The sequence below is a fragment of the Eucalyptus grandis genome, chromosome 4 (assembly GCF_016545825.1).
Source record: "Eucalyptus grandis isolate ANBG69807.140 chromosome 4, ASM1654582v1, whole genome shotgun sequence".
Classification (NCBI taxonomy): domain Eukaryota; kingdom Viridiplantae; phylum Streptophyta; class Magnoliopsida; order Myrtales; family Myrtaceae; genus Eucalyptus; species Eucalyptus grandis.
In genome coordinates, this window is record NC_052615.1 from 12,031,677 (window position 1) to 12,042,262 (window position 10,586).

The window sequence follows — 10,586 nt, forward strand, 5'->3', positions numbered from 1 at the left end:
TTATTTTTTTCCCTTTTTATATCACCGGACTCGAAGATGGACCGCCGTGTATCAGACACGCTCGTCCAATAGCCTCGATGGTCCCCGGTCTAGCAGGTCCGAGCCGAGTATTTCTCCTTTGAAGGGGTCCCGTTTGAAAAGGGATCTTATGTGGCTAATTTTGGTATCGACCTAGTCCTCATATCACTACTAGGTCTATGGCCTTATTTTTCCAAGGACCCCATTACTCGACACTGCCCGTGATTGCAGGCAAGTCAGCAATAAAATCATGATATAGGTGTGCATAACGGTCCATTTTTGTTTTCAAGATTGAACGCGTGAGAAAGTCCCATCCCTGAAGAGGCCAGTTGCTTAGCAAACAGGTGGAGAATCACTGCAGAGAGTTCATCAAATCCAAACGCTGCCAACATTTGACACTACTCTCTGGCATGAGTCAATCGGGAGTACAAGACTGGCAAGTTGGTACTTGGTAGTACACCCCTTATGCCACGATGAGCGAAAAGAACATATATTTCTCTCGAGTATGGTTGATCATTTGCTCGGCGTGTAATTTGAAGCAAAAAGCATGAATTACTTAAAATATTATCCCACTTCCAGAAAGATATCCAAAACTTATAAATTTTGAGAATTTCGACTTTTACTTAATAAGAGAAAGGTCGAAGATTGGAACTATGTAAAAAAAAAGTGAAAAAAAGAAATGGAAACTTAGGCAGAATAGCAGCAGCAGTTTCTCTGGAAGGGTAAGTTACTTGTTACCGATAAATTCCAGTATGCTCAACGCAATTTTCCTAAGGTACAAAAGTTTCAAAAGGTTTCTATTTACAGAGCCCCACCCAATTAGTTGAAATAGGGAAAAATCGCTTTCCTTAGACAAAAAAAAAAAAAAAATCATTATCATCCAAAACGAAGCCGGCTTGTCCAATCACAGCCCACTTTTCAGCTTTTAATCTCTCTTTTGACCCTTTTGGCCCCAAAAAAAAACAAAAAACACTCACCTTTCAGCATTTCCGGACCTCTCGACTAGACCCTACATCCTAATTAATATTGAATTAACAGCAATTGGAAAAAAAAAAAAGGGTGGAAAAAGAGGGAGAAAAAAAACCTAAAATGAAATTTTGGAAATTCTCAAAGGGAGGAAAACGCTTGGAACACAAGCAGCAATCACAAGGAGAATTCCCTCCCGTCCTCCACCCCCATCCCATCCCCACCACTTAATAAAAAGCCAACCGAAGGGTCAAGATTCCTTGCCCCTCCCGTCTACTCTTGCTTTGACAGCTAGCCCCCAAAAAAGTTTCCCCCCTCAACCCCTTTATTTTACTCTAATTACCAGTCCCAATTATGGTCCCAAAAAAGTTAATTTTTTTTAATCCCAATCTAATTATGTTCCAAAAAGGTTTAATTTTTTTCACCCCCAATCTAATTATGTTCCAAAAAAGTTAGTTTTTTTTTTCACCCCCCTCCGTAATCATCTCCTCCTCCCTCCCTCTTCTCCCCTGTTCAGTTCCCCACTAAGACTTCCTCCTTTCCTCGCAGTTACCACTCATCGAATGCGCGGTAAAAAAAAAAGTGCGGAAACCCGACTGGAATCTTGCAGCTCGCAGTGAATTATCGTTCACGCGGTCGAAATTGAGAAAACCCTTGTGAATTCTCTTGTCCTGGAAAAAGTTTCAAGTGTAAAAATCGTAGGATTCATCAGCTTCTTCTTCCTAAGCATCAAGATTGCATTTTCAGTACCCAAAAGGAGCCATGGAAAAAGGAGGAGAGCAAGAAGGAGGGAAGGGAAGGGAAGGAAAGGGAAGGGAGAAATTGGGAGATCAGAGATATGCACAGTCGAAGCAAGAATTCTTCTCAATTTCTCTTCCAAACAATCTGGTTACAAATTTCAGCATCCTCATCCTCATCCTCTTCCTCACAGCTAATTTACCACCAAAAGCATATAACAATTCTTACACAAAATTTAAAAATCTTTTTTCATTTTTAACCCACCCGGATTGTTTCTCACTTCGCACGAGCTCGTTTCAATGAGAAGAGGAACCTGAGACCCTCGGCGAGGAGACCGGGAACAGCGGCAGCAGCCGCGGCTCGGCCTCGCGGGGCGTCGTGGCCGGCGACGGGTGCAGGAAGAAACCCTTCTCCCGAATCGCCCGCTCCTCCGCCTCGGGATCCAGGCTGGGGCTCTCGGTCCTCTCGTCGGGGGCGCAATTTGCCGCCGCCGCCGCCGCCGACGATCGGTTGAACGGGTCGTGAATCAGCGGGGTCACCGGGCTGAGGACGAGGGACGGGAAGTCGAGAATGCTCGGGGAGAGGATCTCCGGCTTCCGCGGCGAGAACCCGGGGCCGGCCTGGCCCGAGAAGGGGACCAGCGGGTTGATCTTGAAGTTCTTGAGGGAGTTCCGGCGCTCGTAGAGCTTGAACCCGGATCCGGAGCTCGACTTCTTGGGCATCGACTTTATGGGGGGATGTTGTGGATCTTGGAGGCGGAGGGCGGCGACGGGTCGGGCTTGGAGGCGGCGGCGGCGGCGGAGGCGGAGGCGGAGGAGGCGGTGGTGGGGGATCCGGTGAGCATCTGGACGACCTGCTTGAAGGAGGAGGTATCGGCCTGGACGAAGGTGGTCGGGTAGGGGTTGGCGGGTTCGGATCGGGTCAGGGGCTTGGGCGAGGGCTGCGGCGGCGGGTGGTGGTGGTGGTGGTGCTGGTGGTGGTGGTGGTGATGGTGGTGGTGGGGGTGGGGGCCAGGCCGCTAGGGTGGGCGGCGGTTCTTGGGCTATTGGTGTTGGAGCTGCTGCTGCTGGTGGTGGTGACGCTGTGGCTGGTCGGCGACGGGAGGAGCGACGGCGGGCTCGAGCTCTCCTGGTGGTTCGGCGACGACTCCATCTCCCGGGTCGGGTCGAGCTTCGATGAGCTCTTAAAAATCCGAACTTTAAGCAGGAATAGAGAGAGAGATAGAGAGAGAGGAAGCACCAGAGGAGTTTGAAGTGCTGGAGAGAGAGAGAGATGAGGTGAGAGAAAGAGAGAGGTGAGAGAACCGGGGGAAGAGAGAGAGAGGTATTGGTTTTGGGTGGCTTTTGTTTAGGTTTGGTGGTAAGAAAGTGTAGGTGGGGGAGACTTTTTCGTTTCTTGGTCTTCGCGTGGGGGACGGCGGCGGCCGCGGCGGTTGCGCGCGACGCGCCGCCGGGGCGAGGTGGTGAGTTCCACTCGGGGTACGACAGATGACGGCGACCTTACGAGTTCAACCTTTTGACCGAGCTTGGACTTGGGTCAAAAAGGAAAAACAGATACAACTTTGGACAAAGCCAGCCAATTGGGCCATGGACACTAATTTTAGAGCCCTAGTGATATTCCCATTCCACCCCCTCTATCTCTCTCTCTCTCTCTGGGAAATTCTATATGGGAAATTCAAAATCCACCTCATTCATGCCATACTTGAATTTTCCTCTCGAGAGGAATTTTCCCATTTTTAGCTTTTTATCCAAATTTTGGCTTCCATACAATTTGATTATTCTTTAGTGCGAAGTGACTCAACCTTTTAAGGTATATATAAATATGGGAAAATTCCATATAAGAAACTGAAATATTCTCAAGACTTAAAGTGGAAATAAATCTTGCATTAGCTGACTTAGTTTGCTACTTTTATGAATTTTTTTGAAATATTTGTTTTTAATTTCACCGTTTTAGAGGGAAATCATCAAGTAAGGCATACTACTTTTGTTCGAAATGAATGTCTTTTTTTCTTTTTCTTTTTTTTGTTAGATAAAGGTGAGGAGCTAGCATCTTCTTTGTGCGCTATTACAAGAGTTTTACGCTCGTTATGAAATATTCGAATTGAGTGACTACTCCACACTGCCCACAGCTTGAATGTGCAGAGTTGGCGACTCCTTCATCACAAACCCCACCAATATACTAACAATTCATAATATCTCAAAACTAGGTAGCGTAACATGAGTATCTTATAGAATCAGGTCACTGGAAATCGAGAGGCCACCATTCACTCAAGATTTTTCGATTTTCATTCACCCTTTTTCGGGTTATCCTTAGGGGAGTTTGGTGGGACACGTTGCTAGCTTATATAGCTTTTCCGGGCTTTGAATGGGGGGAGGGTCACTATTCAAAGCAAATGTTTAGCAACACCTTTCTCTCACTGAGGTCACGAAAGCTGCCATTTGACTTTTCCCACTTTCATTTTCGGACAGGTAGATGGCCGCAGATGACGTTGGTGGTACGTTTGATCGGTTCCTTTGACTTTTGTATACCGCATCCAAGGATTTGACCATAATAATTTACGGCCATTTCTAAGAGGTTGCTGAGCATCCAAGAATAAGACTTGTTCGTGTAAAGCGTGATAGAATGCATCGAGAAACGGCGCTTTAGAAATGACGAATTAGTCTCTTGAGAGACATCATAAAGATCTCTTAATTTATTTACAACTGAAATGAGCAATTCTGATTCTTGTTTTTTTCGATGGAAATGACGGAATCATTGCTGATTTTATAATCCTTTCTCTGACAACTCTATGAGAGCTATGAAATGAAAAAAAAAAAAAAAAAAAACGGTTGGATATTATGTTTGAATATGCTCTCTTTGTATTTCTTAAATAATAATCAAGGAATTACACTTGTAGTTTAAAAAATTGCTCAAGGAAGCTTAGCACGATTTTATAGAAAAAGGAAAATTATTCCTTAACTAGGTTATTTTCTTTTTTGGTCAGATAATCCCTAACTAGATTGCTCAGCAAACAATGAGCAAAAAAAAAAAAAAAGAATTTCCTCATCCAACTTTGGTCCTTTCATTATTCTCTTCCAATTTCAAATTGATATGATTTAGGAATTAATTAATTTAATTATATTCTTCGTTAACTATATGCTGAGTGAGATAATGTTGTAATTAATTAAAATTGGTTATTGAAAATGACATCTACAACCGTGATACCCGAAGAAGAAGATGGAAAGAAAAGTGGTAAATTCGACTTGAACGTAAGGGCACTTTGGGAATTTGATATTTCGACCACGCAATTCTTGATCCAGGCTTTCTTCTCAATTTGAGGACGACGCTTTCTTGGCGGGGCCCACTCATTTGATTTATCCCCCAAATCTTCACTTTTATTCCTATAGGCCCTTCCAAACATGGGTATTTGAACTTCTCTCCCCCTTAATTCTGTTTGACTCCTCATTCTTTCCCCAAACTTTTTTGCCTTTCCAAACATAGGCTCAGATATATAGGGTAGAAGTGTTTCCAGATTAACCCCTATGTATTTCTAGGATTAGTCATCACCACTATCAGGTGTTTTTTGTTTTTTTTTTTTTATGTCGAGGATTCAATTTAGCTCACCTTACGGGAGTACAACGTCGACTATACCTCGGGGGAGACTAACCCGACAACCCACCAGCCGGGGCCCCACGCTTAAGTCACGGAACTGCTTTGGGAGTTATGGCGGACTTTGAGAGTCGAACCCTTGACCTAGCGGTCAGGAGATTAGGCCTCAACCAACGCAACCATGCGTGGGTGGCTTCCTATCAGGTGTTTTTATCCCGATGTTTGTCAATAAGTTACTTGATAGCAAAAAAAAATACAAATAATAATATGGACAAGTTTCCCCACTCGATGCGTGATGACTACGTTGTGCAGGGACCTCGCTTCTCGACAGTGGGATTATCGTCCCACGTTAGGATTCTCCCTCTCATTGATGCCGGTTATAACATGGCACAATTTTGAGGTTCGTGCTCTTGTTAGGTGCGTTGATCCCGGCACCTTTCATTAGGGTATTTGGTCAAATCTTATATATGTGTTCAAAAAGAATCTCTAAAAAGAAATAGTTCAACTTGCCAAAGTGCCGATGAGTTGTACACCATCTTTCAAAGACTCTTATTTGGTCAAAACTTTACTTTTAGATTCTTCTGTTCTTATGACCGTCGTAATTTTAGTTTTTTGTTCAATATGAAACACCTCAAACGGTTTAACACATATAGATAGTAATATGCATATTCGTACATAATTTCTACATTTTTTCTAAGCCATAACTACTCTCTTAATTTTGGAGGCAAGATTTGACTTTATTTCTCCCAACTACAACCAAACAAGATAACCTATTAAAAGGAATCTTGAGTAATTCAACGTTTGAGCAGGAAATATTCAACAAAATAAAAATAAAATCTACAATTTGTTTCAATCCAGCGCATCAATTGATTTAATCCCCCAAAGAGAAAGAAAAAAAAATGTTCAGACATATAAATATTTGAGTCGTTCGTGACTTGACTTAAAGAAAGTCGTCGGTTGACTTGTTAAACTTTTTTTGCAAAGTGGTTTGTATATTTTAACGCGTTGAAGACTTTGCAGGGACATAGTGGAGTCGTTGGCCTTTTTCTTTACAAGTTATCTGGGACGAAATCTATTGGACAACGTGGAAGAAAATAGATCTAGAATGTGTTGAGTCCAGTGCATCTAGAGGAAATATCAGCAATTTTATATTGATTTAAGCCGAAAAGAAAATAATGAAAAAGGGGTTAGAAACGCCCTAGTCATTTCTCTCACTTGACCTTACAAGCATGTTTAATGAAATAATCTTTATATGAAATAAGAAAAAAGGCAAATAAAGTGTGTCAAACTTAACGGCTTAGGGAAAGAAAAAGGTTGCTGGCCTTTTTTTCACTAGCTCAAGGGATCTGTTATAAAGTAAGGGTTGCCCCTAGAGCGGTCCAACCGTATTGATCCTGATCTGGTTTTCAAGGGGATTTAATCGGTCCTTGGTTCTGAGATCCTTGGGCTCTATACTATATAGGTTGGTCTTTGGTTTTGGGAGTTTAGGGCTGGTCCAACTCGGATCAACCTTATAAATATTATATATTTAATATGTTATATATAATATTCTTTTACCTATTCTATAGTATAAAGCCTTAACTTAATGTTAATCACATTAACGATCGGTTCAACCCGGATCATGCTTACCTCTAATTAATAAAATGTGAAGTCATGGTTTATACTAAGCATTTTGAACTTCTTATGGTTTAATTATATTCCATTACTAAGTTTCACCTGGACTGTAGCCCATAATTCTCTTCTCTTAAACTTCCCATCTCATCCCATTTCCCTAGCAGAAAAAATTCAAAGACAAATCAAAAGCAAGGGAATTATAGCATGCTCCAGTGATGGAAACACTTTATTTCCATATGCAGCCTTGATCGTTTTTATGTTTTGTTATTTTTAGTAATTGTGAAATTTCTATTGTTATTATATAACACTGATTGATTAATGGTGCATTGTTGATAGATATGCAATTTTAAATAGTAGGCTTGTCTTTTTAGGGAATACAAAAAGTAGAAAAAAAAATTATTGGTTGGTTCCGAATTGACCTTAGAATTGAATCGGATTGATAGACTCAACATGTCGGTTCTTGATCCCAAAATTGAGAACCAATACTGTGTGAATTGTTCTTTTGGTAGGTGTTGGATTGATCTAACTCGAATCATGCTCACCCATATATAAAAGGATAATTCCTAATCTACGACCTAATTAACTCTAAAGTATGTCCAATACAATACCAATATCCCAAAAAATTTATTCTTGGAAAAGAAGTCTTGGATATTAATATCGCAGCGGCCAAACCTTTTGTGTCATCAAATACCATTAATCATAATATTTTTTTGGGTCGCTAGAATTCCTAAATTATATCTATTGTGATGTTAATGCCACAAATTTTTGCATACTTTAAATGTTTGAGGTATTGGTGACACAAAAAATAAAAAAATTCGAAGTATTGATGACAAAGTGGATGAAGTTTTAAAGTATGTTAAGATAGGCAGATAGTATTTTAGCCATGACAGTACAAAATTAGAGATTTTGGCTGCAAAAAAAAATAGGTTCGGGATATTTTTGTGTCAGAGCAGGGCATGACTTAAAAGATTTTTCGTGATGTTTCCCCGTCAAAGTTACGAATGATTAGAAACATAAGGACAAATATGCAAATCTTTTAAGAATAAAAAATAAAAAATAGAGGGGTATTTTGGCATCCCCAAGCACAGCACTCCATCCCCGCAAGTCGAGCGGTGTAGCTGCAAACAAAAGAAAGATAACCGGGGGAGCCGCACGCGCCAGGCGGCGGCGCGTCGGGAGGCGCAGTCAAGGGGGTGCAAACGGCCCGAACGTCGCGACGCGCGGCCGGGCCGGCGAGCTCGAAAAATCTCGGACAACTCCGGGGGCCGGACGGGGGCCCCACCGAACTGAAGCTAGAGAGAGAGAGAGAGAGGGAGGGAGTCAGAGAAACGTAAGCGCGTTGTCATTTGACTTGCGGCCATTGCCTTGCTCTGTCCTCTTCTCTCTCTCTCTCTCTCTCTCTATATCTGTCTGTCTGTCGGTCTGTTTGTCTGTCTGTACCGTGCTGACCGCGGTTATATCGCATCCTCTCCACGCTTGAGCAGGAAGAGAAAGATGCCTCCTTCATTATCGATCGAATCCCCCGCACGGGAGAAAAAGAGAGGAGAAAATAGAGAAATGAGAATAAAAAAAAATGAAACTTTTACGATTTATTATTATTTATTTATTATAAGTGATTGGCTGGGGGTCTTCTTTTTGCGGAACGAAAAGCAAAAAGCTGAGAAAGCCCCGGCCGACCCACCTCCCACGTCGGCGATGCGAAAGTGGTGCTTGGGATTTGACTCCTTACATCAATGTCGCCACCCGTTTTGGTTGACGGCTATTAAGTGAATTAGTGTTGCAATTTCCATCCCTCCGCTTGGGTTGCCCATGATCCCTTCTTCTTGCCCTAGCGTCGCGGTGATATGGCGCTCGGCCTATTCCTTCCCGAGCGCTGCCGATCCGCCTGTTGCCACATGCCCTGATGACTATTGGAATGCGTAGATTGATGTCGTGACAGATAGACCATATTGAGGTTCACGATTTTATCATTTGACATAGAAGTAGAAACATTCTCAAAAAGTTAGCCATCCTAATAGTGCTTCTATTTAAACATGCTTAATGTTATAGTTCAAGAGTAAAATTTAAATGAGTGTTCAAATGTTAAATTTATTGTCATGTCAAAAGATGTCTCTTGTAAGTTAATTTTAGTATCTCACACACATCGCAAAGAACACTATTTCCCTTTTGATGAGTAATTCAATTCATTCTCACTCATGTCATCGTCTTAGAAACTTGCAAGGAGCTGCTTCTTTTGAAGATCCTTTGGCCTCAATAAGCACTCTCTACCCTTATACAGATATTCTCAAGCAAGGTTCCCGTCTAAATCGAGCTTAATCCAGATCCTTTTAGCCCCAACGAGCACTCCTGCCCTTATCGGAATAGGTTGTTACTGATATTATGGAGTGTGGCTCCTCTATAAGCCGAGTCTCTAAGCTAGAGAATTGCAGACTATTCTATGCTAAGTTTTGATCTTGTGACCTCATAAAAGAGGCAGCGTGCATCTTCTCCATTGAACTAACACGCTCGGTGGTTTGATCCATCAGCTCTATTCTATTATATCAAATGTGGCACTTGTCTATCGACTTGCAATTACGGAATTCTTTATATTGTACAACGCCGGTCTATTCAATGCCTAGTAGGAGAAAAATATCTGAAGAGTACGAGATAATGGCTTGACCAATAGAGAAGAGATTCAGATGCCTTCTCCCCCGACTAAGCACTGCCCTCCTCGGCACAAGCACATCGCTCCAAATCCGCCACTAAGACAACAAATGACCCGTTACATCAACCCTTACAAAATATCAAGGATTCAGCTTGTTGCCATCACGAAAATGTACGCATTTTTCTTTCCCTTTTCGATGGAATGGAATGGTGGGATGTTGTTTACTTTTCTTGCAAATTGATGGTCATCCATAAATATTATATCTATATTTTCATTATATTGTGAATTTACTATCACATCATCTACGATCTTACTTTAATTTATGGAAAATTGAGCTAGATGTCGCTAGTGTGCTTTATTAATGTTTTGTATTGGAAGACTTTCTGGGAGTCTCAAATTGGGAAGTCATTAAAAACGGGAAATTACTCACTATTGATTCAAAGACCAATCACTATTTGAAAAAAAGATAATTCAAGTTCACTAGAGAAATGCATGGAGAGAGCTCATAGGACATGTTGGTTCTAGTAAATACAAATTGAAAGAGTCAAGATCTCGAGAGTATTAAATTCCCACCACATGATAGTAGGGAGATTAAACTCTAGCTCTTTCACGAGATGCACAACAGCTAATGCCCCCTATGTGAATTTCATTTTCTTTTAGAAGTAAATCCAAGTGTTGAGAGGTTTTTTGAGAAAAAGAAAAAAAGAAAGAAAGTATATCCCACTTTCGACCGGTCCGTGCGACTGTTAGGGACTGCGGGGGGATTAGGCTAGGGGGTGGCTGCCAACCGGCGATGGGACAAGAGAGATGCGGGACGAGGGAGAAGTTCGGGCTAGTGTTTGCAAGTCGTTTTGCAGGGCAACGGTTGCTTGGGAAGGAAAAAAAATGACGATTTGTGTACATATGCGAGGTTGTCGGGCGGCGAGTTGATACGAAGCGACGAAACTCAAGATGTAAATTGCAAGTTTCAAGCGTCGACATAATATTCAATCTGTATAGATGACTTTCTTGCAACTAT

The 10,586-nt window shown here is 41.9% G+C and overlaps 1 protein-coding gene across 1 annotated transcript; it reads right to left on the reverse strand.

The window, feature by feature from the left end:
* Window positions 1-1,830: 1,830 nt before the first annotated feature.
* On the reverse strand, window positions 1,831-3,056 carry LOC120292894 (VQ motif-containing protein 4-like). Its single transcript, XM_039311425.1, is given in 3 exon segments — window positions 1,831-2,459; window positions 2,462-2,662; window positions 2,752-3,056. Coding segments are annotated over 3 exon segments (765 nt in total). The 5' UTR covers window positions 2,875-3,056; the 3' UTR covers window positions 1,831-2,018.
* Window positions 3,057-10,586: the final 7,530 nt, after the last annotated feature.